Genomic DNA, 25,893 nt, shown 5'->3' with positions numbered 1-25,893 from the left:
TGGTCTACAAGAGCTAGTTCCAGGACAGTCAGGACTGTTTCGCAGAGAAACCCTGTCTCGAAAAACCAAAAAGAAGAAAAAGGGGGGATCCAAAAGAGAAAAGGCTGCTGTCTTAATGTCTCATTCAAGTACATGCTTTCAGTGATTTGACTTCTTCCCATTAGGTCTCTATTCCATGGGGATTCCACCACTTTTCAGTCACACCATGGACTGCTTATCCAAGCCATTGAGCAACGTGGCTCAAATTTTAAAAGAAAAAAATATCTCTTCCACCCTGTCCTATCTAGTTCTCTTCTGGGACAATTGTTTTCACTTTGGCTGCGCGTGTGTGCATGCGTGCATGTTGTATACATATATATATACACACATGTACATATGGGTGTGTGTTGTGTTTTTTATGCATACATATATGTACATAAGGGTATGTGTGTGTGCATACATATGTACATATGTGTGTGTGTGTGTGTCTATCTGTCTTACCCAGGGTGACCATGAACTTCATCTTTCTAAATTACAGGTGTGAACTGCCATACTTGGGGGGAAAGGGTGTCTGTCTTTCTGTTGTGGAATTATATAAGAAATAGTGGAGGGAGTGCTTAGAGAGATGGTTCAGCAGTTAAGAGCACAGATTGTTCTTTGGAATTTGATTCCTTATACACACATCAGCTTGCAAACATCTGTAGCTCTAGTTCCAGAGGCTCTGATGCTGTCTTCTAGTCTCCTTGGGTTCCAGGTGTGATTGTGGCATACAGACTTACATGCAGGCAAAGGATATACATAAAATTAAAATTCTGAAAATAAAAATTTTAAAGGCAGTTATGATTTTGGGGTATTTCAGTTTTATATTCTTAGATTTTGTTTTCTTTCATTAGGGATGACCATCCTATTCTTTTTTTTTTTTTCAAGATTTATTTATTTATTATATGTACAGCATTCCTTCCATGTGTGCCCGCATTTCCAGAAGGGGGCACCAGGTCTCATTATAGATGGCTGTGAGCCACCATGTGGTTGCTGGGAATTGAATTCAGGACCTCTGGAAGAACAGTCAGTGCTCTTAACCACTGAGCAATCTTTCCAGCCCCAGACCATCCTATTCTATAATTTAGTTGCATAGGGATTTAGGTTATTTCTTTGTACATTTATATGAGAGAAAGAGAGAGAGAGTTTGTGTGTGTGTGTGTGTGTGTGTGTGTGTGTGTGTGTGTGTGTGTAGGACAGAGACAAGTTGCAAGAGTTGGTTCTCTCCTTCCATATGCGTCCCAGGCTCAACTCTGACATTTAGGTTATTTGTACTTAGGCTATGAATAATGGTTTTACTCTGTCTTGAGGGACTTGGATTTTGCTTTTTTCTTTGAGACATGGTCTCATATATTCCAAGCTGGCTTTGAATTCACTATGTAGTTGAAGTTGATCTTGAACTCTGATTTCTCGAAGGCTAGTATTAGAGGCACATGCTGCTCTGCATGACTTGTGCATTACTGGGGTCACACCTAGGGCCTTGTGTTTGCTAAGCAAGTATCCTCAGCCCAGGATTTGTATTTAATCAGTATTTCTGAAGTGTCTAAGAAGGGGGAAAGAATCTGTAACTTGGGTAATAAGATGTAGAGAGCCAAGCTGGGCAGTTGTGGCACAAGCCTTTAATCCCCAGCACTCAGGAGGTAGAGGTACATAGATGACTATGAGTGCAAGGCCAGCCAGGACTACACAGAGAAACCCTGCTCAAAGAACAAAACAAAAAAAACAAAAACAATCTGGCGAGCTTTTGAAGGTACTTAAGCGTGTTTCTGTATATATGCATGTGAGGAAGTGTGTGCATGACTTTGGTTTTTTTTTTGTTTTGTTTTTTTTTAAATTTCTCAAACAGTTGATACTTTTTTATGTGGTTAATTAAGACCAGATTGTTTTCTGGTCTGTTTGTGCCTTGAAGATCTCTTGCAGTGTTTGGAAGCCTCCATCCTGCCAGCTAAGGTGTAACCTTCCTCTCTTTGTTCTCCTGCTTTTGGATGTTGCCAGTAGGAAGGGATAGAAGCTGCACAGTGTCTTTTGTCTCCTCAGAATAGTTTTCCTTCTCACATTTTTCTTTAATCAGGCTAACTGCTAATCTACATATAACCTTTGAGGAGCTCTCTCCTGTCTGTTAAATTTCTTCCAAGTTTTTAGGTCCAAGCAGGCACACCGAGGGTTTACAAATCCAGCCATGCAAAGGAGCTATCAGAATGGGAACTGTGAGGACCAGGGGTAGCTGGTGGTGCTGACTTCAGCACCCCTGAGTCCTGGCCCTCCCTGTGCCCCAGGAGGAAGAGGAGGTAGAACGGGAAATCATAAAACAGGAAGAAAGTGTGGATCCTGACTACTGGGAGAAGTTGCTGCGGCACCATTATGAGCAGCAGCAAGAAGATCTAGCCCGAAATCTGGGCAAAGGAAAAAGAATCCGTAAACAGGTCAACTACAATGATGGCTCACAGGAGGACCGAGGTGTGTGTGGCCGGCCCCGCCCCCCACCCACGGGCCGTTCTACTAGAGCAGTGGGCCCCGCTCATCTGCCCTCTCTCCCTCCAGATTGGCAGGACGACCAGTCCGACAACCAGTCCGATTACTCAGTGGCCTCAGAGGAAGGTGATGAAGACTTTGATGAACGATCAGAAGGTGAGAGTGGTGCCATCTTGCCAGTTCTGTAGCTGTTGCAGTGTTACTGTCGTCAGTGTCACTCATCCATCGTTTCTGCTTACAGCTCCCCGTAGGCCCAGTCGCAAGGGCCTGCGGAATGATAAAGATAAACCATTACCTCCTCTGCTGGCTCGTGTTGGTGGAAATATTGAAGTAAGTACCGTAGATCCTTTAGTGAGATGAAAGGGGGCGAGAGAATGTCATTCAGTGGGTCTTTGGTGGGAAGAGACTTGCTTTCTCTTATAGTGGTTCTTTTTCCTTAGGTACTTGGTTTTAATGCTCGTCAGCGAAAAGCATTTCTTAATGCAATTATGCGATATGGCATGCCACCTCAGGATGCTTTTACCACTCAGTGGCTTGTGAGAGATCTTCGAGGCAAGTCAGAGAAAGAATTTAAGTAAGTTGAGGGCTGGCATACCAGGTGGAGCCAGAGCCTAGCCCATGTTATGCAAGGAAAGGGGTGTTGCTAGGTGAAGCTGTTATTCATCAGAGTTGTGTTCCTGGCTTCCCTAAAAGAGACTTTGGGTTATAATGTGGATCTGGAGATCAGCATTCCAGGGCATTCCAGGGTCTTACCTTGAGATGGAGCCATGTTTATGGCCCCCCAGTGTCTGACGGGCTCTCTGTTTGACTTCCTACAGGGCTTACGTGTCACTCTTCATGCGGCATTTATGTGAGCCTGGGGCAGATGGGGCGGAAACCTTTGCCGATGGCGTCCCCCGTGAAGGCCTGTCTCGGCAGCACGTCCTTACTAGAATTGGCGTCATGTCCTTGATTCGCAAGAAGGTGAGTGCCAAGCCTGTTACCGTTTTTAAGGATTTCTAGAGAAATCAGGGGCCAATAGGAAAGCAATCTGCAACTGGAAGGAATCTTTAACTTGCCATCCTTTGCTATAGGTGCAGGAGTTTGAACATGTGAATGGGCGCTGGAGCATGCCTGAACTGGCTGAAGTAGAGGAAAACAAGAAAATGTCGCAGCCAGGGTCACCCTCTCCAAAGACTCCTACACCTTCCACACCAGGGGACACACAACCCAATACTCCTGCACCTGCGCCACCTGCTGGTAAGTCGGCCTGTTATGTCATTTCTATTCTTTTTTAAAAACTTTGTCCTGTGCCTTTTTCTGCTCCCCTGTGCTCAGTCTTAACGGGGTAGTCTGGCCGGACACACAGCATTCCCCTCTCAGTTTAGGAGGGCGTCCTAAGAGTAGGGCTGGCTCTTAAAGGCACGAGAGGACAATTTAGAAAGAGACAAACAGCCTGACCTCTGATTCTGAGAACTCCCTAATTGACTGTCTTCTATTGGTCTGCAGAGGACGGGATAAAAATAGAGGAAAATAGCCTTAAGGAAGAAGAGAACGCAGAAGGAGAAAAGGAGGCGAAGTCTACAGCCCCTGAGGTGACTGTGGAGGTGAGAGACGGGGTGACTGAATGCTCTGCTAACGTCAGATGGCTCTTGAGATTCAGGCCCATTTGCTTCACCTTCCGTCTTCTGTTTCTTTGAAGTGTGCACAGCCTGCTGCCCCTGCCCTTGCCGCTGCCCCTGCCTCCGCCTCCGAGGATGATAAGGCTCCTGCTGAGCCTCTTGAGGGAGAGGAGAAAGTGGAGAAGGCAGAGGTGAAGGAGAGAACAGAGGAGCCTATGGAAACGGAGCCCAAAGGTATACATATTTATATATATGTTTACAAGCACTCCAGGTTGCTGTGTAGTTCTAGACTTTTCTAAGTTTTTGGAGTATCAGGGAGAAGTGATAGACCTGGGACCCTTGACCCTTGCTTCTAAATTATCCCCAGCCTCTGACATCTTTGAAACTCTACTTATAGCAGTATAGATGTGTAACACTGTCCAAGTTTTATGGGGGCCAGAGTGGAGTTGTCTTTCTTTAGGGTGTTCTCAGTGCCTTCTTCTTTAGGCTCTGCGGAGGCGGAGAAGGTGGAGGAAAAGTCTGCAATAGACCTGACCCCTATCGTGGTGGAAGACAAAGGTCAGTGTGTAGAGAAGCTGATTTTTTTTCTTACGATTTATTTTTTTATTATGTTTATAGTGTTTATTTATTATGTATACAGTTCTGCCTGCATATATGGCTGCAGGCCAGAAGAGGGCACCAGATCTCACTATAGGTGGTTTGGAGCCACCATGTGTTTGCTGGGAATTGAACTCAGGACCTCTGGAAGAGCAGCCAGTGCTTTTAACCTTTGAGCCATTTTAACCTCTGAGAAGCTGATTATTACTTGGACTAAATTTGTACTAAAACCAGAAACAAAATCCTATAACCCACCCTCACCTCATTACCTATTACTATAGACATTTTATTCTAAGATAAACGACTTGTTAGAGAACTGGCTGGTGACACTTCTTCTGGGTCTGGGAAACCTGAATGTGGAGGTAGAAGTAGACAGATACAGCATACAAGGGCTGTAGTCCTGACATTTGCCTTTGTGGTATCCTGTAGAAGAGAAGAAAGAGGAAGAAGAGAAAAAGGAGGTAATGCTTCAGAATGGAGAAACCCCCAAGGATCTCAGTGATGAGAAGCAGAAGAAAAATGTCAAACAGCGCTTCATGTTCAACATTGCAGATGGGGGTTTTACTGGTATGGGAACGGGGACCTGAGGTGAAGTCGGGCTTCTTGCCAGAACTCAGTGTGTGGTGGGGCCATGCTATGAACCCCTCTTGGTTCTGTGTTGGGGAGCTAGAACTGGATGGATGGGGGAGGACAGGACAAGAATAACTGTTTGTTTGCTTGTTTGCTTTTGTCTTTGGGTTTTTTGGAACAGGGTCTCACTATGTAGCCCTGGCTGCCCTGGGACTTAGTATATGGACGATAGTGCGCTCCACCTTTCTGGCACACCTCAGTGGTTTTAATTCTCACGGGTGTTTGCCTTCTTCTCCACTCTCTAACCTTCCTCTCAATTCCTTCTCAGAGTTGCACTCGCTTTGGCAGAATGAGGAGCGTGCAGCCACAGTCACTAAGAAGACCTATGAAATCTGGCACCGCCGACATGACTACTGGCTTCTAGCTGGCATTATAAAGTATCCTTGCCTGAGTCAAGACTGTGTCTAGGTGCAGGGATCTTTTTTTTTTTTTTTTTTTTTTTTTTTTTTTTTGAGGCAGGGTTTCTCTGTAGCTTTGGTGCCTGTCCCGGAACTAGCTCTTGTAGACCAGGCTGGCCTCGAACTCAGAGATCCGCCTGCCTCTGCCTCCCAAGTGCTGGGATTAAAGGCGTGTGCCACCACCGCCCGGCTTAGGTGCAGGGATCTTAAAGCTTTAGCTTGAGGCTCTTATTTCCTTTGTTTTTCCTGAGCACTTTTCCACTAGCCATGGCTATGCCCGATGGCAGGATATCCAGAATGACCCACGGTATGCCATCCTCAATGAGCCTTTCAAGGGTGAAATGAACCGTGGCAATTTTCTAGAGATCAAGAATAAATTTCTAGCTCGAAGATTCAAGGTGAGCAGGATGGGACAAATGAGACTGAAGGTTCTGTAAGGTCCATTCATTCAACCACTTGTGCCAACCCCGCCCCAGGATACTTATTTTTATGTTATGTGTATGCATATTTTGTATGCACATGTTTGTGTACTGTTTCTGTGCCTGATGTCTACAGAGGTCAGAAGAGGGCATCAAATCCCCTGGGATTGATAGAAGGTAGTGACCACCCTGTGCTTGCTGGTAACTGCACTGGGTTTTCTGCAGGAGCAGCCAGTGCTTTTAACCTGGCCGTCTTCCCAGCCCTATAGTTTGTCTTTTTTTTTTTTTTTAATATATATATATATTTATTTATTTATTATGTATACAATATTCTGTGTGTATGCCTGCAGGCCAGAAGAGGGCACTAGACCTCCTTACAGATGGTTGTGAGCCACCATGTGGTTGCTGGGAATTGAACTCAGGACCTTTGGAAGAGCAGTCAGTGCTCTTAACCTCTGAGCCATCTCTCCAGCCCTATAGTTTGTCTTTTTGTAGTCATAACTTGACATAGGAATCAAGATATATAGACTTGGAGGCTGAGTAAGACATGCAGGTCTCTGTGAGTTTGATACCAACCTAGTCAACATAGCGAGCTTTATCCAGGCCAACCAATGTTACACAGACCCTGCCTCAAACAAAAAACAACAAAGGAGACATATACAGAATTGAAGTTATTGATCTGTACAAGAGTTGTAGCTGTACCTAATGAGTGACACAGACTAGTTCAGTGGGTTTGATGCCGAATTCTATAGGTTCAGGGGTTCAGCAAAGTTAGGAAGGGATTGAATTGGATCCCTGAGGAAGTAGGGCTGTGGGTAGACTGGGATCTCTTTTTTTCTGTATGGACAAACGGAAAGCTGAGTGCAAAGAGAAGATACAGGGTGAACCCTGTTTTCAATATTCCACTAAGACAGCCTCATTCAAGTATTTAGCAGCTATTTATTGGTATATCTTGTATGTAGATATCAAATAGGATACCATGGAAATAAGATGCAGTTCTCCTAAGCTGAGTGTATTTGAGGGAAAAGAAAAGGTATATTAGGCCTGAAGAGGTAGCTCAGGGCTTAAGAGGTCCTGAGTTCATTTCCCAGCAACCACAGGGTGGCTCACAACCATCTATAATGAGATCTAGTGCCCTCTTCTGGCATGCAGGAATTCCTGTATGCAGAATACTGTATATGTGATAAATTAATCTTGAAAGAAAAAAATTATACTAATAATTGTATGCCTTTAGGTGTTATATACTATGCTAAGCAATGAGTTACACAGAGACATAAGAAGAGATAAGCAATGTGTTTGTTTTTCCAGGATTTAGTTTCACATAGATGACATTGTGTGTTAGGGGGAAGAGGCTACTTAATGCCCTAAGGAAGTTCTACAGGGCAGTTGGGGAGGTAGCTGATGAATGACTATAAAGGTTTTGATATATATAATAGAGATTATTGGGTAGGAGCCGAGAGACTTATAGAGAAAGATTTGCGTTGAGTAGTGGTGGGAGATAGGTTAGAAAGAGGTTAGGAATTAGAGGCCAGTAGGCATCATACCAGAAGGCCAGTGGGTCTTTGTACCAGAAACAGGAGTATGGATTTTATTCCTCTAGTTCATAGGCAACCACTGAAGGTCTTTGGATAGGACCAAGGGAAATGAAAACATTGACAAGATTGTAATTATATAGTTATGGGATATTAAGAACTTGACCTGTGATGCTGACTGTGGACATGTGACGGTTAAAGGGAAGAAAACAACATTAAAGGGTTTCTGGCCAGGTGGTGGTGGCGCACGCCTTTAATCCCAGCACTTGGGAGGCAGAGGCAGGTGAATCTCTGTGAGTTCGAGACCAGCCTGGTCTACAAGAGCTAGTTCCAGGACAGGCTCCAAAGCTACAGAGAAACCCTGTCTCAAAAAACCAAAAAAAAAAGGTTTCTGGATTTTGTGATTTACGTGGGGTTAGCAAAACTTTTCTGTTAAAGTGCCAGAGAGGGCTGGGTAGTGGTGGCACACACCTTTAGTCCCAGCACTCAGGAGGCAGAGGCAGGTGTATCCCTGTGAGTTTGAGGCCAGTCTGATCTACAAAGCAAGTTTCAAGACACAGAGAAACCCTGTCTTGGAAAACTAAAAAAATAGAGGGAGAGAGGAAAGGGCAGAGAGAGTGAGTAGTGCTTAGTGGGCCTAATGGCTTCTGTTGTGAACCCACAGCTTTGGCATTGAAAGCAGTGGGAATAGGGACACATAGTTCCAATTCTACTTGTGGATGCAAAGATGGGAATTACAGGTAATTTTCAAAAGGAAGCATGTATTTTTATTTTTTAATTTCCCCACAGTCATTTATCTGTAACAAAACTTAATTCTTAACTCTTGGGCTATACCAAAGCTTGCCATGAGCACTGGTGAGTGCTGAGTCTGGTGTACATAGTAAGACCCAAAAGTAGCTGACTGACCTTGAGTCAGTGAGAGAGGTGCTCCTGTGAGAGCAGAGAGAAGATGTTCAGTTTGAGGAAAGCTGCTTAGCATTTCTCACAATTGACACCCCTTCAGCTACCTTCCTTACCACTGCCCACATCCTCAGTGTGACACATTGAGGGACATCAGTCACCTGCATAGCAGTGCTGCCCGCTACTGTGGACATCACTTGAGTTTGAAAAGAGTGGCAGTAGTTAGGGTGTTGACACATGCCTGCCACCTAGCACTCAGGAATTTGAGGCAGGAGTTGAAGTACAGGGCAAACTAAGACAACTTAAAAAGACCTACAGCGATGCATGCTTGTTGTCTCAGTATTTGGATGGTGGAGGTAAGAGAATCAGGAGTTTAGTGTTATCCTTAGCTAAGTTTGGCCACAGTTGGATCTATCTTAAACAACCCTTCCTAAAAGGCAAGGCTAAACATTTGGAATGCTTATAACCTGGGGTGGGGGAGTGAGTTGGTGTGGTATATAGACTAGAATTAGATGTCTATTTGAGCATAAATTCGTACATCTTGACTAACACAAGTCATATGTAAACAGGCCCATTCTTATAACATCCTTTATCCCTAGTGGGTCTGTGTAAGAACCAACAGAAACAGCATGTTGGGAGCTCCTGCCTGTAATTCTAGTGCTTAGGAGGCTAAAGCGGGAGGAACCCTGCCTTCAAAACAAAATAAAACAATAAAAACCAACCTGCTTGACAGCAACAACAGCAAAACAGTATATAAGGCTGGGTATGGATGTAGCTTAGTTACACAACATCTTACTGGGCCATGAGCTTGATCTTCAGTACTAGGGAAAGAACTTTCAAACAATGGATACGTTTGTAATTTAAGAACTAACATTCACTAGGTGATGGTGGCGCATGCCTGTAATCCCAGCACTCAGGAGGCAGAGGTAGACGGATCTCTATGAGTTTGAGGCCAGCCTGGTCTATAAGAGCTAGTTCCAGGACAGGCCACAAAGCTACAGAGAAACACTATCTCAACAAAATAAAAAAATTTCTTAGGCAAAAGCAGGTGTAATCTGTGAGTTCCAAGCTAGCCAATGTAAGGTTGTCATCTGCTACATCGTGAATTTATGGCCAGTCTTGGGTTTATGAAACTTTGTTGTTTGTTTCTGAGATCCAGATAACCTGATTGGTACAGTTCCTATCTGCATAGGATAGATTACTGTGCCACAAAACTATTTTTTCCGCCGGGCGGTGGTGGCGCACGCCTTTAATCCCAGCACTCGGGAGGCAGAGGCAGGTGGATCTCTGTGAGTTCGAGGCCAGCCTGGTCTACAAGAGCTAGTTCCAGGACAGGAACCAAAAAGCTACGGAGAAACCCTGTCTCGAAAAATCCAAAAAAAAACAAACAAACAAACAAACAAACAAACAAACAAAAAAAAAACTATTTTTTCCTTAATCCCAGCACCTGGGAGAATGGATCGTGGCCAGTTTGAGGCCAGCCTGTGAGTTCTAGGCTGGTGAGTTCTAGGGCTACCCAGAGCTACAGAACGAGGCCCTGCCTCAAAAAACAAAGCTATTTTTGGAAGGTGTAGTAGTGGTGGTGCTGGTTTTTGCCTGCAGGCCCATCTGCTCCCAGGTATTTGAGAGGCAATTTAAGATTTACTTACTTGTAATGTATTTGGGTGCCTCCAAGTGTCCCAGCATCTAGCACAGGCATCTGATGCTCTCTCACACTGCCCTCTTACTTTGAGACAGTATCTACCTGAACTTGGGGCCAGCAAGTTCCAGTGATCTTCCCTGTTCCCCCTGTCTAAGAGCTCAGGCCACATGCTTATTACCCTAGGGCTGAGATCTGAACTCTAGCTCTTGTGATTGTCTAGCAAGCCCTCTTCAGTGCTGTGCCATTTCTCCAGCCCCAGGGTTACAATTTCAAGACCAGTCTAGGCAACACAGCAGTATTCTGTTTCATTGACCTCTTGTCCCCTCAGACCAGAAATGGTGCACATTCCTGTAACCCTAGCACTCAGGGAGTAGAGGTAAGAGGATAAGGAGTGCAGTCATCCTAGGCTATCTAGTGAGTTTAAGGCTACCCTAGTCTACCTGAAACCCTGTCAGAGAACAAACTTTTTTTTTTTTAGGCAGGGTTTCTCTTTGTAGTCTTGTCTGCCTTCTAACTAGCTCTGCTGCAGACTAGGCTAGCCTTGAACTCACAGAGATCCATCTGCCCGTTTCCCAATTGCTGGGATTAAAGGTGTGTGCCGCCACCACCACCCATTGTCAAAGAACAACAAATTCAAAGTGAAACTAGTCATCCTATGGTTTTGTTGTTTTTTTGTTTTTGTTTTTTTGATTTTCGAGATAGGGTTTCTCTGTAGCTTTTGGTGTATCCTATGGTTTTGAAGAGCAAAGGAAGTGCCTGGTATATAACTTAAATGTGCATGGTCATGAATATATGACTTAATTGGTGTAAAAGATGTATACATAGAAAGATTTTGGAAGAAAATTCTCAAAAAGTTAACATTTTCTCTAGCAGGGGGATTACCTATGGTTTTATTTTTTTCTTTTTTGGCTTTTGATTGTTCATGACAGGGTTTCTCTGTCTAATAGCCCTGGTTGTCCTGGAACTCACTCTGTAGACAAGGCTGGCCTTGAACTCACAGAGATCCACGTGCCTCTGCCTCTTGAAAGCATGCACCACTACCACCCAACTTTATTTTTCTAAGTTGAGTTTTTATTACTTCTCTATGAGGTTCTAAAGAATAAGGAATTGTAAAAGTGTGGCCCTCTAATGGAAAGGAGATGGTGTGCCGTGATCCAACGTGGGGAAGGGGTAGTGCTGAGGAGCCGCAAGTTCACCTGAGAGACCCGTCAGTGAGAAAGTGGCAATTAGTCCATCCCCTCTTTCTTTTCCCTCCCGTGCAGCTCTTGGAGCAAGCCTTGGTGATCGAGGAGCAGCTTCGAAGAGCAGCTTACCTGAACATGTCAGAAGACCCCTCTCACCCATCTATGGCCCTTAACACTCGTTTTGCTGAGGTGGAGTGTTTGGCAGAAAGTCACCAGCACCTCTCCAAGGAGTCGATGGCAGGAAATAAGCCAGCCAATGCAGTCTTACACAAAGGTCGCCAGTGGCTCCCCTGCCTCCTGCTCCTTCAGCCTCCCTCTCCACTCTTCCGTCCCCAACATCCATAACTTCTTACTGAGGATCTTTTTTTTTTTTTTTTTTAAGGCAATCAAGGATAACAGTTTGCTCTTTGAACTCTTAGTATATTCAGGTTCTTGAGAATAATAGTGTCACCTGGGATATTTTAGAGGTGACTTCAGTTGATTTTTAGATCCCTTCAAATTCTAGACCCCTTTCAGTATTGTGTTTCTGATTACAGTAAAACATTATGAGGGGTGGAGGGTAAAATGATGAACGGATGGGTGTCACAAAGGCGGTAGGAGACATCCAGAAAGTAGAAAAGCATGCGTGTAAAAGAGGAGATCATAGGCGTTAGCTGTTTGATCCCTGATGCTGAGAAGAAAAGCTGTAAAAAATAAAGCCCTGTGTTGGCATTCACCAGTCATCCAGCACAGAGAGGCGCAGGCAAGAGGATAAGGAAATCATGGTCAGGCTTGGCCACAGTGAGTTTGAGGCAAACCTTTAAAAAAAAAAAATGGAGACAATAGAAAGGATGCACTAAACAGTTTGGTGGCTTTAAGATCAGAATCAGCCAACTGTGGTGGCTTATGCTTAGAGCCCCAGGTACTTAGGAGACAAGACAGGAATCTCACCTGAGCTCAAGTTCCAGGCCTAGCCTGGGCAACAAACGCCAACTGGAACTAGAATATGAGGAGTAGGGATCTGGGCCAGGCCGATTAAGTGAGTGTCAAAGAGGCAGTAGCATATCCTGGTATATGCTGGGGAGCAGCCAGTCCTTAGAACTGTGCCCTTGACGACCACAGCTCACGACCTCCCCTCCCTTTTTTTTCCCCTCTGCAGTCCTGAAACAGCTGGAAGAATTGTTGAGTGACATGAAAGCCGATGTGACTCGACTCCCAGCTACCATTGCCCGAATCCCCCCAGTTGCTGTGAGGTTACAGATGTCAGAGCGGAACATTCTCAGCCGTCTGGCAAACAGGGCACCAGAACCTCCCCCACAGCAGGTAGGACCAATTTCTTAGTCGCAGCTCTTGTCACAAAGCTGTTGGGATTTGTACTTTGCTTGTGTCCTTGGCTTTCCTACCTCGGCTCTCTGTTCTGACTCTTGGCTGTTTATCCTTCTAGGTAGCCCAACAGCAGTGAAGACCCAGCGATGATCCCACTTCCACCACTGAGCAGTGACCTTCCTCACTTTCTCTTGTCCCGGCTGCCCCCTGGGGGGCCGGAGAGATCCTCGCCTTCCTTCTGCCCATCTTCTGAGTTGTAAAGGAACAGCCCTGTGCACTAGGGGCAGGGAGGGAGTGAGGGGCGATGGTGCCCTTCCTGCTGGAGAGACAAGCAGCAATAGCGCGGCGCCATGTGCAAGGAGCTGCAGGCTGGCTGCCTTCTGGACCCTGGCTTCTCCCCACCGTGCGCCTGTTACAAACTGTTGTGGGTTCTGCCAGGCTTGAAGAAAATGATCTGAATTTCTTTCTCTTTTTGGTTTTATTATTTTGTTGGTTTACTTTGTGTTTTCTCCTTTGGGGGGTATTCAGAGTGGGCCGGGCCCCTGGGCGAGACACAGCTACCTCTGTTGGCATCTTTTTAATACCAGGAACCCAGCGGCTCCAGCCACTGAGCGGCTAAAATAAAGTTGGAAAAAAAAAAAGAAAAAAGAAAAAAAAGGAAAAGAACCAAAAGCATAAAAAAACCACAACAAATTTCTTGATGAGAATTGAAAATAAAAGTTTCCTTGTATTTTAGTGATCTGGTTTAGTGTGGGTGAGTGGGCCCAGGTGCTGCGATTGTAAAGAACAAGAGGCTGCGCACCGTCCCTTTTGTAGCCTCTAACCTGGAGCAAATGCAGTTCCTGCAGAGTCCTCCATGCAATAGTTACCTGCCTGGTAGTTGTGAAATAAGGCCAGTATGACCACCTAAGTGCTAGGGAAGCATTCTATATGGGAATGTATAATACATACATATGCACGCACATTTGTGTTTGTTTTTTGAGGCAGGGTTTCTCTGTAGCTTTTGGGCCTATCCTGGAACTCACTCTGTAGCTTCGATCTCAGAGATCCACCTGCCTCTCCCTCGCGAGTGCCAAGTGGATGTGAGCCACCACCTCCTGCCTTTTTTTTTTTTTTGGACAGGCTGGCATTGAACTAAGAACTGCCTGTCTGCCTCTTGAGTGAGCATTAAGGAGGTGTGTTTGAGGCTGCCCTCAAATTCTGCTTCCAGAGAGCTGGGTTAACGTTAAAGGAGTCCACCACCACACCCAGCTTATTGTTCATAACTTTTCTTTATTACAATTGTGGGGAGGACTACTGTACACGTGGAGGTCAAAGGGCAATTTGCAGAAGTTGGTTCCCGACGTCCACAATAATGTGTGTCCAGTAATGAACTCTGGTTGTCAGGCTTAACCGCCTGGAAAGTTCTTTATCTAGTGCTGCTTTGGAGGAGGGCCGAGTATGTGTTTCTGGCTAAATGAAGAGGGGAAGATTAGCTTACTTAAGGAAAGCGGTTCTAATCAAAACCTGGGAGCAGGAGTGCGGAGACGTGGGACCTCGCGATCTTGAGATCTAAGACAATCCGCAGGATGCCAGGACAAGGGTCGTGCTGCGGTTCTAGATAGAACCTTGGCGGTCTCGGGCGTCCTAAACTGGAACCCTCGGAGGGGAGCCGACGTCGGCGGGAGGGCGGAGTGAATAGGAGCCGGCTGCCGCACGTTTCCCTCCCTGAACCGCCGGGGCCGGTGACGCCTGTGTTCCTAAACTGTGTCCGTTCCGGCGCCCCTGCCGGAAAAGGCGGGGCGCTGTCCGGAGGACCTTTGCGCGTGCGCAGTACACTTTGTCGGCTCGCTGTCTGGGACCTCTTCGCCGAGTGCACGTGGAGAGGGCCTTTGCTGGAGCCGCTTAGTCTCCGGGAGCCAGGTTAGCCAGGCGGAGGCTTCAGGTGCGTGTGCGGTATCCCGGAAAAGGGTTTCGACCTGGGCCCGCCGAGAGGGGCACGGTGCCAGGGTTTGGTGGGAGTGCCTTGAGGGGCCCCATCAGGGGTCGCGAGCATGGCTCTGGGCCGGGCGGGTCTCCTTCCCGGGTAATATCGCCGAGCCTGTGGCCTGCGTTCCCCTTTCAGTATCCACAACGCCGCCCCCCCCCGTTTTTCTTTGCTTTAGCACCATGGGGCGTAAGTTGGACCCTACGAAGAAGGAGAAGCGTGGACCTGGCCGAAAAGCCCGGAAACAGAAGGGTGCAGAGACCGAACTGGTTAGGTTCCTGCCTGCAGGTGAGGGTCGTAGCTCCCTGACCCCGCCTGGCCCCTGGTCCATTTTGTATCATAACTTCGACCCGTTTGCGCGTCCGCCTTCACCTGCTGCATAGATGTGAGTTGTTAGGACAGAAGTCATCCGTGTTGGAAGGTAGAGTAGATGCCACTGGGGCACGGGTACCCGGGTGTGCGAGGAGAGGTGCCGTTCTCCGTTTCCAGAAAAGGGGCTCTCATGAAGAATTTAGAAAGGTTTTGCCAAGCCTGGTTTTAGCAAACAGGAGTTGGAAAGGGACAGGCCAGTCATGAATTGTCTGGAAGAAGGGATGAAAAGCAGGGGTCAGAGTGCTGTGTAGTGAAACACTGCTTGGGAGAAAAGACTGCGTAGGGAGCTGGTGTCCGGTTTTGAATGGAAGGTGCATTTTATTGAAGCATTGGCCAGTCACAGCCCCATGAAAGAGATCCTCAACTCTATGGACACATGGTATCGCTTGTTAGATCTTAGAGTTCTGGGAGAGAGGCTTCGTTAGGAAATGGATGCTGAGGAGTTGGGTGTCTTACAATGGAAAGCGCTGCAATTTCTTGTAGAGCTGTAGTTGATAACTGAGTTGAGAATAAAGGAAAGGGCAGAGAAAAGGTTTTGAGGTTCTGCTATCATCAGAATGTCCCTTTTGGTTTGATTTGGTTGCTGAACAATCAGGTAGATGACCGCTTCATCACCTCTATGCCTTTTGCCCCCTCCCCCCTTTGGTGGAGGCTATGGAATGGAACCCGGGGCTTTTTCCATTCTTGGCCCAAGCTGTCCCATCAGCCCAGCCTCCATATCTCCCCTTAACTCCTAGGAAAGTGTTACAGAGTGTTGCACACTGACTATACTTTGTAGCCCTGTGTCTTTCTTTCCTGTTGCTGGGTGAACCCCGGGGCCTGTACCTGCCAAGCGCACACTCTACCACTGAGCCACATCACTAATTCTCGCTGTAACACTTTAGTTAGTGTAGCAGCCTCTTCCTAGTTACATTTGTGCTTCCTTTTTGTGTGTTTCCCTTAAACTCCTAATCTGCTCCTTTTTAACAGCTGGTGATGAGAATTTCAAGAGGCTGTCTAGTCGTGCTCGGAAAAGGTGAGTGTTGGATGCCCAGGCTTAGCAGAAATTGGAGCTGCTTGGTACATGGATGAAGAGGGCCAGTTGTGCGTTGCCATGTTTCCTTGTTAAGGTGGGAGGTAGCAGAACCTAGAGGCGTGTTCCCATGTCTTCACTTTCTGTATCTGCAGGGCAGCCAAGAGGCGGTCCAGGTCTGTTGAAGTCTCTAAGCCAAATAAGTCTCCTAGAATTGAAACATTACCTGGAGCGCTGTCAAAAGGTTAGTGAAAATAGGACCAGTTGCTGTGTGATAATATAAAATCTATTTTTGTTTGTTTGAGACAGAATCTCCTTTTGTAGCCTTGACTGTCCTTGGGCTCATTCTGTAGACCAGGCTGGCCTCGAACTCAAAAAGATCCTCTGCCTCTGCCTCCCTAGTACTGGAATTAAAGGTGTGTCTTGCCATGCCTGGTTAAGATTGTTTTTTATCTTATTTTTTTTAAAAAAAAAAACTGTCTCAATTTATCTTATGTGCATGAGTGTTTTGCCTGAATGTGTAAGTGTGTATCGCATGTATCCTGATGCGCGTGGTGGGCAGAAGAAGGCATCAGATCCCCCAGAACCTAGGATTACACTAGTTGTGGACCACCATGTGAGTGCTGGGAACCAAACCTGGGTCCTCCGGGAGCAACAGCTGCTCTTGACCGCTGAGCCTTCTCTCCAGCCCTATTTCTGTTTCTGTTATTTGTTAATTATGTTGGGGTGGGAGGGAGGGTGTGGGTGTGTGCACATGATGCTGATTCTACTGGAGATGGAGGTGCAGGTCGTGGTGAATTGTCACGTGTGGGTTCTGGGAACTGAATTCAGGTCCGGGGCAAGGTTAGTTTGTGTTCTCCAGCCCCAAAGGTCATTCTCAGGGCTATAAAGGACAGGCTCCAGAGGTGTGGGACAGGGAGTGTGGCAGCCATCTGCTCAGGATGTGTCAAATCCTTAACTGTTCTCAGGAACAGTTCAGGCTCGAGGTAAGAAGCGCCCAGCACCAGCTCATAACAGTGATGGGGATGAGGAGGAAGAATCTGAGGAGGAGGCTGTGGCAAACCAGGGGGACCTCTGGGGCTCTGAGGACAGTGATGCCGACATGGTGGATGACTATGGAGCGGACTCTGGCTCGGAGGATGAAGAGGGAAAGGTGAGGATCACTTCTGTGTGTTCTCAGATCTTTTTGTTTGTTTGAGATAGGGTCTTACTATGTAGTACAGGCAGGCCCCTTAACTCAGAGATCTGCCTGCCTCTGTCTCCCATGTGCTGAGATTAAAGGTGTGTGCCACTACCGCCCAGCTTGAATGCTTTTTTTTTTTAAGGTTTATTTATTTTATGTATGTATATTCTTGTCTACATGTACATCTGCACACCAGAAAGAGGGCATTGCATCTCATGACCGTTATGAGATGGTTGTGAGCCACCATGTGGGTGCTGGGAATTGAACTCAGGACCTCTGGAAGAGCAGCCCGTTCTCTTAACCGTTGAGCCATCTGTCCAGCCCCATTGAATGCTCATTTTTAATGAAGCAGTTGTTGCAGGGCTGAAATAATAAGAGCACTCACCTGACATGTGAGGCCTTGATAGTTGAACCCAACACGGAGAAAAAGTTTCCCATCCAGATGGGACAGGCCAGTCGCCCAGGGGTTCAAGAGCGATTTCTTTTTATCTAGTTTATTGGTAGGGAGGTGATACATAATGAGGGTAAAGGTTTATTTTCTGTGGAACCAGCGATTATATGACTAGGATGTGTTTATTCAGAAGCTTCAGTTTTCTAAACTTGTATAGTATACAGCACTGCCCTCGGCAGAGAGCATCATAAATGCCACACACAGGAAACGTCCGGCATGTAAATGGGTCATAGCTCACACACATGATGAATTAACATTGGGTGTCATGTCTGTTATTTCCTAGAGACAGGGTCTCACTGTGTAGACTTGGCCTGCCTCACACGTTAAGATTAAAAGCCTTTCTGGCCTCTATCTATAACTTGATAGATGACTCAGTGGCTAAGAGTCCGTGCAGAGGACCTAGGTGTGGTTCCTAGCACTGATCACAGCTGCTTCAACTCTTCAGTCCGGAGATCCAAGGCCCTCTGCTGGTCTCTGTACATCTGCACTCAAGTGCACGTGCTCTCACGTAGATGCTCATGTGCATGCGTAGTTTAAAGTAAAATAAAATCTTAGCTAGGCAGGGTGGTACACGCCTTTAATCCCAGCACTGTAGAGGGAGAGGCAGGGGATCTCTTGAGTTCAAGGCCAACTTAATCTACTACAGAGCTTGTTCCAGAATAGCTAGGCTGCACTACACAGAAATCCTGCCTCAAGAAACAAAAAATGAAATGTGATTTGAATTATGTGCAAAGTAATAAAGTAAGATGTAGAATAATTCAAGAAGAAACTGTGGCCGGGCGGTGGTGGCGCACGCCTTTAATCCCAGCACTTGGGAGGCAGAGGCAGGCGGATCTCTGTGAGTTCGAGACCAGCCTGGTCTACAGAGCTAGTTCCAGGACAGGCTCCAAAGCCACAGAGAAACCCTGTCTCGAAAAACCAAAAAAAAAAAAAAAAAAAAAAAAGAAGAAGAAACTGTGAGAGCAAGGCCCAAGGACATGGGTTTTCTCTATGCACGAGGTTTTTCCTTTTGCTGTGTGTCTCAGGCTGTCCAGACTCTCCGTGCTCTGGCCTCTGCTTGCTGGGTGGGTATAAGTGTACATGACCTTTTCTGTCTTCAGCTCCCCCCCAGCCCCGATAGCCAATCAAAAGAAATAAGGAGTCAAGCATAGTGATCTCCACACTTAGGAGACTGAAGCAGGAGAATTGCTGTGAATTTGAGGCCAGCCTGGAACTGGAGCGAACTCAGTGACCCTGCACTTGTTGCTCTTACAGATGACCCGGGTTTGACTCCACTCCCACATGGCTGCTCAAAGCTATCTCTAACTACAGCTCTCTCTGTTCCAGTGTCTCCATGGGCACTACTTGCATGTAATGTACACAGATCAACAGGGAAAACATTCAAAATTTAAAAAGTAAAGGACCTGGAGTTAAGTGCCCTGACTGTTTTTGCAGAGGACCTGGATTTGGTTCCCAGCATCCTAATGGTGACTCACAATTGTCTGTCATTCCATATTAAGGGAATTAACTCTCCTGATCTCCAAGGGCTTCTTACTGCATGGACATTCAGGGAAAACACACGTAATACCCATAATACCCAACCCATAATACCCATACTCTTTTTTTTTTTTTTTTTTTTTTTTGAGGCAGGGTTCCTCTGCATAGCTTTGGAGCCTATCATGGAACTCGCTTTGAAGACCAGGCTTGCCTCAAACTCAGAGATACACCTGCCTCTGCCTCTCGAGTGCCACCACTGCCCGGCCCCATGCATTGTTTAAAAGAATCAATAAAATAAAACACTTAAAAGTAAAAAACCAGCTGACAGCTTAATGGTGGTGGTGCATGCCTTTAATCTCAGAACTTAGGAGGCAGAAGCAGATGGATCTCTGTGAGTTCGAGACCAGCCTGGTCTACAAGAGCTAGTTCCAGGACAGGCTCCAAAGCTACAGAGAAACCCTGTCTCGAAAAACCAAAAAAATAAAACTTTAAGAGCCAGGTGGTAGCAGTGCACGCTTTTAATCCCAACACTCAGGAGACAGAAGCAGTAGACGCAGGCGGATCTCTGTGACCAGGCTAGACTTGGTCTACAAAGCGAGTTCCAGGACAACCAGAACTGTTTCACCGAGAAACCTTGTTTGGAAAACTGGAGAGGAAATACACATAACATAGATTCTGTGTCAGAGCTTACTTGTGTCCTTAGCTTCTCTGTTTGCTTCTGAGAGAGTGTTAGATATGGGAAGGACGAGTGGGGCAGGATGACAAGGGAGCCTTTGCCTTAGCCCTTCTCTCCTTGCAGTTGCTGCCCATCGAAAGAGCCGCTCTGAAGCAGAAGTCGCGGGAGGCTGCCGCTGGGTGAGTTTGGCAGCAGCTGGGTGGGGGAGATTTGAAGAAGGAGGGTATCTGTTTTGGCTTGAACCTCTGTTCCCGGCTTGTTTCTAGGGGTCAGTGGAGTGAAGAGGAAACAGATGAAGAGGAAGATGATGTTCTGCCTGAGTCCGGTCCCCCAAAGGCTGGCAAAGCAGAGGGGGATTTGCAGATCAATGTGGAGGATGAGGAAGCCTTTGTGCTGCCCCCTGCTGGGGAAGTGGAGCAGGATATCCTTGGAGTGTAGAGTGAGGGTTGGAGGAAGGCACCAGAAGAGGGTTTCTTAGGCCTACCACTTGAGGCAACATTTCCTTAATGGGCCCACATGCCCAGGCTCCAGACCTGCAAGGAGTTCACAAGCGGATCCAGGATATAGTGGAGGTGCTTCGGAATTTTGGGGCTCAGCGGGAAGAAGGACGGTCTCGTTCTGAGTATCTGAATCAGCTTCAGAAGGATCTGGCCACTTACTATTCATATGGAGACTTCCTGCTGGGCAAACTCATGGAGATCTTCCCTCTGTCTGAGGTACCTGCCTGCCAATCTCCTCCTTCTGCCTTTCTCACCTTTGTAGGGTGTGAAGGCATCTAGGACCCCGCCCCCAACTCTACCCATGGCTCTCTTGACCCAGTCCCTAAACACTGTCTCCATTGCAGTTGATAGAGTTCTTAGAAGCTAATGAGGTGCCCCGGCCAGTCACCCTTCGGACCAACACCTTGAAAACTCGTCGCAGAGACCTTGCTCAGGTGAGGAGTCAGTGTCGTTTAATTCAGGACTGGACCAGCTTTTCCTCACCTGGCCACAGCAGGTGGGCTAGGAGAACCTGCTCTCTGTCTCGTGGTCTAAGGGCCTAGGCCACTGTAGAGCAGGGCCTTGTCTTTGCCACCTCTGCTCCCTGTGACTGGGCTGAGACATCTGCATCAGGATGAACTGCTGCCTTCTAAGGGATGGAGGAGGCCACGAGAAGCCCCCAGTAAAACACAGCCATACAGTTTTAGTCTTCCAGAGTCAGTGTTATCTTGTATACTGTTTATTCGTTTTGAATATTTATCTTATTTATGAACATGCACCACATGTGAATTAAGGAATGTTGGTGTGAGCCACATGTGGATGCTGGGATTGAATCCTGGTCCTCTTTAACAGCATAGTTGCTGAGCCATCTCTCCAGTGATGCATACTGTAGTTGTTATTTAACAGAAGACGGTAGTCTGCTTATTTGGAATGGACTTGACTGAGTTAGAAACCTGGGGTTAAGCCGGGCGGTGGTGGCGCACGCCTTTAATCCCAGCACTCGGGAGGCAGAGACAGGCGGATCTCTGTGAGTTCGAGACCAGCCTGGTCTACAAGAGCTAGTTCCAGGACAGGCTCCAAAAAACCACAGAGAAACCCTGTCTCAAAAAAGCAAAAGCAAAAAAAAAAAAAAAAAAAAAAGTGGGGCAGAGGGGCTGGGGATGTGGCTTGTGCTAGAGCCCTCTGCTTTAGCAGTCACAAGTCCTAGCCACAGTCCCCGTAAGCGGAAGTTTCTGTCCTGCCTGCAGCTCTCAAATAAACTCGGAGGCTTAATATTACTAATTAACTCTTACATTTAAATTAACCCATAGTTCTTACCTTTGCTTTGTCACATGGCTTAATACCTTTTCTTTCTTTTTTTTTTTTTTTCTTTTTTGGATTTTCGAGACAGGGTTTCTCCGTAGCTTTTTTTTTTTTTTTTTTTTTGCTTTTTTCGAGACAGGGTTTCTCTGTGGTTTTTTGGAGCCTGTCCTGGAACTAGCTCTTGTAGACCAGGCTGGTCTCGAACTCACAGAGATCCGCCTGCCTCTGCCTCCCAAGTGCTGGGATTAAAGGCGTGCGCCACCACCGCCCGGCTTCCATAGCTTTTTTTGGTTCCTGTCCTGGAACTAGCTCTTGTAGACCAGGCTGCCCTCGAACTCACAGAGATCCACCTGCCTCTGTCTCCCGAGTGCTGGGATTAAAGACGTGCGCCACCACCGCCCGGCTTGGTACCTTTTCTCAGTAACAGCATGTCCATCTTGCTTCTCCCTCCTCCTGCTTCAGCCTCCTCAGACTCCGCCGTTCTTCCCAGCATTCTCAATGGCTTTCCTGCCTGACTTTATCCTGTTCAGCTCTTGGCTGGTCAGCTGCTTTATTAAATCAATCACAGCAACAAATTTTCACAGTGTACAGAAGAATTACTCCACAGCAATCCCCAACTGGGCTGTGTGGCTAGATCTGGTAGTTTACACCTGTAATGCCAGCACTTGCAAGGCTGAGGCAGGATAGCTCAGGCTACATCGCAATACCCTGTCTCAACAAAGGGACTTGAAGGCCGAGGACTAGAATGACTAGCGGTTGTCCCTTTCTCTGTCCAGTCTTCATAAGGCACTGGATGGTCTGAGGAGAGTCGCTGGTTGTTGAGTGGGCGTGCTTGGCGTTGCAGTGACATGGACCTGCATGGACAGGTTCTCATGCCTGACTGTTTTTGGGTAGAATATATGGTTTTGACATCTTCGTCCTTTTTTTCAGGCTCTAATCAATCGTGGAGTTAATCTGGATCCCTTGGGAAAGTGGTCAAAGTCTGGACTTGTGGTCTATGACTCTTCGGTGCCTATTGGTAAGTGTCCCCGCCAGTAGCCCTTGCGCTGCATCCCTGTGCCAGCACATTCCACAGAGGTCCTCTTTCACAGGCGCTACTCCCGAGTATCTGGCCGGGCACTATATGCTGCAGGGAGCCTCAAGCATGTTACCTGTCATGGCCCTGGCACCTCAGGAGCATGAGCGGATCTTAGACATGTGTTGTGCTCCTGGAGGGAAGACCAGCTACATAGGTATGGAAAGGGCAGGCTGGGTGGGTGTCATCTGACTGCGCTTTAGAAAGAATATAGGGTTCATGGCATTTTCTGGGATTTAGGCTCCGGATTCAGCTCTGTTTTTTAACTCTTTAGCTGACCTTGGCTGACTTGGATAGTAATTTTGGTTACATCGTCTCTTGCCATGGTTGGCTTTAAAAGGTGAACATAATGCCTGTGGAAGCCCTTGGCACTCTGAGCTGGGTGTGGTACTGTGAGTCTGCAATCCTGTACTCCAAGAACACTAGAAGATCAAGGCAGGCCGTGGCTATAGAAGAACCTTACTCAGAAAAGGAAAGAAATAAAAGTAATTTTGTATGTAGGACCAGAAAGCTGGTCAGCAAAAGTGGAAGCCCTGTTGGTGGGTGTGGTCCCCACTGGACAGGCTGGATAAGCAGAGGGAAGTTGGCCTTGCGGGGGTGAGACTTGGCGTGCAGGCTCTGTGCTAGATGGTAGGTAGCAAGTGTGAGGCAGGGGAGCTGCTGCTGAGCCCTAGTGTTCCCCTCTTCTTGCCCACAGCTCAGCTGATGAAGAACACTGGAGTGATCCTTGCCAATGATGTCAGTGCTGAGCGACTCAAGAGTGTCGTAGGCAACCTGCATCGCTTGGGAGTCACCAACACCATTATCAGCCACTACGACGGACGCCAGTTCCCCAAGGTGGGCCTCTTGTCTTCCTGAGGCTTCCTGAGGGCTGTGTTTTAGCGCTGTCCTCGGGAAGTTGGTAGTGCCCTTTGCAGCAAGCATTGGGTTGACCTTTCCTTTCCCCAGGTGGTGGGGGGCTTTGACCGAGTACTGCTGGATGCTCCCTGCAGTGGCACAGGAGTCATCTCCAAGGACCCTGCAGTGAAGACGAACAAGGTGAGGGGCCTGGGCTGGTCTTATGGGCTGGGGTGTTGAAGTCAGAACACCCGTAGGCAGCAGGTCCCTCCCTCAGGCTGTTATATGGAGTCTCCACTCCTGTTCTCTTGGGCAGGATGAGAAGGATGTCCTACGCTGTGCCCACCTTCAGAAGGAACTGCTGCTCAGTGCTATTGACTCAGTCAATGCGGCCTCCAAGACCGGGGGCTACCTGGTCTACTGTACCTGTTCCATTACGGTGAGATCTCTGCAGGGGCAGATTGGCCAAGACTGGGTAGGAAGGAAGGCTGTTTGCCTCTGAGAGCGAGCATCTTGGATCCGGATCCGACTCCGCTCCTTCTGCTTTGTCTCCCCCTCGTCCAGGTGGAGGAGAATGAGTGGGTGGTAGACTACGCCTTGAAAAAGAGGAATGTGCGACTGGTGCCCACTGGCCTGGACTTTGGCCAGGAAGGCTTTACCCGCTTTCGAGAAAGGCGCTTTCACCCGACTCTGCGTTCCACCCGACGCTTCTACCCTCACACTCACAACATGGATGGTTTTTTTATTGCCAAGTTCAAGAAGTTTTCCAATTCTGTTCCCCAGCCCCATGCAGGTAATTAATTCGCTCTGCTTTTCCCATCATCTCCTTTGCTCTTCCTGTCTTTCCTTAGTGTGTGTGTGTGGTGTGCATGGTGTAATGCCTGTGTGGTGTGCACAGTTGATGCCTGTGTGGTGTGCACGGTGTGATGCCTGTGTGGTGTGCACGGTGTGATGCCTGTGTGGTGTGCACAGTTGATGCCTGTGTGGAGGAGGTGTGCTTCGAGCATGTGGGGAAGCTGGAGCTCACTTCAGTCATTGGCCTCTGTTCTCCACCTTACTTACTTATGATTTATTTATTTTGTGTGTGGATATATGTGTGGGCATGTGCATGCAACAGAACACCTGTGGAGGTCAGAATAATTTCTGGGAGTTCTCTGTTTTCCACTGTGTGGCTCCTGACCCAACGTAGGCTTGCCAGCAGGTAAAACCACCTGCTGGGCCCACCCCTACTTTTAAAAAGACTATTTTAAAAAATATTTTTTCATTCGTATAATGTGTTTTAGATCAAGTCTTTAATTCCTTCCTTACCACCTTCTCTCCGCTATATATGGATGGGTATGAGACCATCTCCTGGAGCCAGACTCCATACCCAGCAGCCATCAGTTGCCAGGAGCTCCTAAGAATAGCACTTCATAACCCCTGCCATACACACACACCTCACTTTACTCTTTCCTTCCTTCCTTCTTTCTTTTCTTTAAGTTAAACTGTCTGCAACAAGAACCCCTGGGATCCACCTGCCTCTGCTTCCCAAGTGCTGGGATTAAAGGTGTGCACTGCCACCACCACCCAACAACCTCCCTGTTTCTCTAATTTTTACCTCAGGAAACACAGCAGCCACTACCCCTACGGAGCCTGAGCTGAAGGATCAAGTCCCCCCCACGTCTGAGAACAGTAGTCAGCCAGCCAAGAGAGCTGGTGGGGCGCCAAAGGCCAAGCAGCAGCTGGGGAGACAGCAGCGTTCCAGAAAGCCCTTCCACAAGATGAATGGCACCTCCAAAGGGCCAAGCTCAAAATCCACTGTCCCTTCTGTCCCAAAAGCCCAAGTGTCTGCCAGGCCCCAGGAGAGTGACCAGCCTGGTGGAAAAGCTGGAGTGAAGAGGAAAGTAAAGCGAAGAGGACCTAAACCAAAGTCCTCCAAGGAAGCTGCTCTCTCAGAGCACAAAGCCCCTCCCAGCGGTGTGGACTCACCTGCTGTGCCGCCACCCTCTGAGAATTCCATGGCCCCAAGGCTTAAGGACTGCAGTCAATCCCTTGGGATAACCAAAAGGATTGAAAAAGGAAAGCAACAGTTACCAGGACAGCCTGCCAAGAGAGCTGCTTCCCTAAAAGAGGATGGTGCCCCCAAGGGACCCTCAGTCCCCACTGGGTCCCCCCACAGTTCCACCAGGCCCCCACCAGCAAAAAGGAGGAAATCTGTGACAAAGGGCAGCAGCCAGCCACTGTTGTCTTAAATGGACTTGCAAACCAGACTCTGACATCCTTCTGTAGTGATGGCCTCCCCACTGTGCATACATATGAAATTTAATATACATATTTTCACCACTAGTCACTGTTGTGTTTTTTAAGGTGCTGGGTATTGGCAGCTT

The 25,893-nt window shown here is 47.4% G+C and overlaps 2 protein-coding genes and 1 non-coding gene across 12 annotated transcripts in view; all 3 read left to right on the top strand.

The window, feature by feature from the left end:
* Chd4 (chromodomain helicase DNA binding protein 4) overlaps positions 1-13,459 on the top strand; it is a 38,134-nt gene extending 24,675 nt beyond the window's left edge. For 5 of the 10 annotated variants that reach the window (XM_057762926.1, XM_057762891.1, XM_057762882.1 and 2 more), the window contains exons 26-40: positions 2,295-2,475; positions 2,560-2,646; positions 2,732-2,820; positions 2,931-3,064; positions 3,309-3,453; positions 3,564-3,729; positions 3,979-4,076; positions 4,172-4,325; positions 4,578-4,649; positions 5,118-5,255; positions 5,587-5,695; positions 5,982-6,114; positions 11,472-11,670; positions 12,532-12,695; positions 12,817-13,459. In XM_057762926.1, coding sequence (XP_057618909.1) covers positions 2,295-2,475; positions 2,560-2,646; positions 2,732-2,820; positions 2,931-3,064; positions 3,309-3,453; positions 3,564-3,729; positions 3,979-4,076; positions 4,172-4,325; positions 4,578-4,649; positions 5,118-5,255; positions 5,587-5,695; positions 5,982-6,114; positions 11,472-11,670; positions 12,532-12,695; positions 12,817-12,834 — 1,887 coding nt within the window. In that variant the 3' untranslated portion in view covers positions 12,835-13,459. Of the gene's footprint in view, positions 1-2,294; positions 2,647-2,731; positions 2,821-2,930; positions 3,065-3,308; positions 3,454-3,563; positions 3,730-3,978; positions 4,077-4,171; positions 4,326-4,577; positions 4,650-5,117; positions 5,256-5,586; positions 5,696-5,981; positions 6,115-11,471; positions 11,671-12,531; positions 12,696-12,816 lie in introns of all 10 variants that reach the window. The other 5 variants (XM_057762936.1, XM_057762900.1, XM_057762918.1 and 2 more) reach the window with 2 other exon arrangements.
* Positions 3,773-3,906, top strand: LOC130889839 (small Cajal body-specific RNA 11). Its single transcript, XR_009058650.1, has one exon. It is a non-coding gene; the product is annotated as a small Cajal body-specific RNA 11 (non-coding RNA).
* A 936-nt stretch (positions 13,460-14,395) lies between the features above and the next one.
* On the top strand, positions 14,396-25,841 carry Nop2 (NOP2 nucleolar protein). Its single transcript, XM_057770325.1, has 16 exons — positions 14,396-14,622; positions 14,843-14,952; positions 16,006-16,051; positions 16,204-16,292; positions 17,017-17,201; positions 19,958-20,013; positions 20,101-20,257; positions 20,353-20,550; positions 20,679-20,768; positions 22,546-22,633; positions 22,707-22,847; positions 23,388-23,527; positions 23,639-23,728; positions 23,844-23,966; positions 24,092-24,320; positions 25,130-25,841. Exons 2-16 carry the CDS (start codon positions 14,847-14,849, stop codon positions 25,756-25,758), a joined length of 2,367 nt encoding a protein of 788 aa, XP_057626308.1. The 5' UTR covers positions 14,396-14,622; positions 14,843-14,846; the 3' UTR covers positions 25,759-25,841.
* Positions 25,842-25,893: the final 52 nt, after the last annotated feature.

Source organism: Chionomys nivalis, chromosome 1 (genome assembly GCF_950005125.1).
Source record: "Chionomys nivalis chromosome 1, mChiNiv1.1, whole genome shotgun sequence".
NCBI lineage: Eukaryota > Metazoa > Chordata > Mammalia > Rodentia > Cricetidae > Chionomys > Chionomys nivalis.
Note: the sequence above shows the minus strand (reverse complement) of the source record. Positions and strands in the feature narration are given on the sequence as shown.

Coding starts and splice junctions, on each gene's coding strand:
- Nop2 (XM_057770325.1), top strand. CDS start 14,847: ATGGGGCGTAAGTTGGACCCTACGAAGAAGGAGAAGCGTGGACCTGGC. Junction 17,202..19,957: donor CGGAGGATGAAGAGGGAAAG/GTGAGGATCACT, acceptor CTCTCCTTGCAG/TTGCTGCCCATCGAAAGAGC. Junction 20,551..20,678: donor AGATCTTCCCTCTGTCTGAG/GTACCTGCCTGC, acceptor TCTCCATTGCAG/TTGATAGAGTTCTTAGAAGC.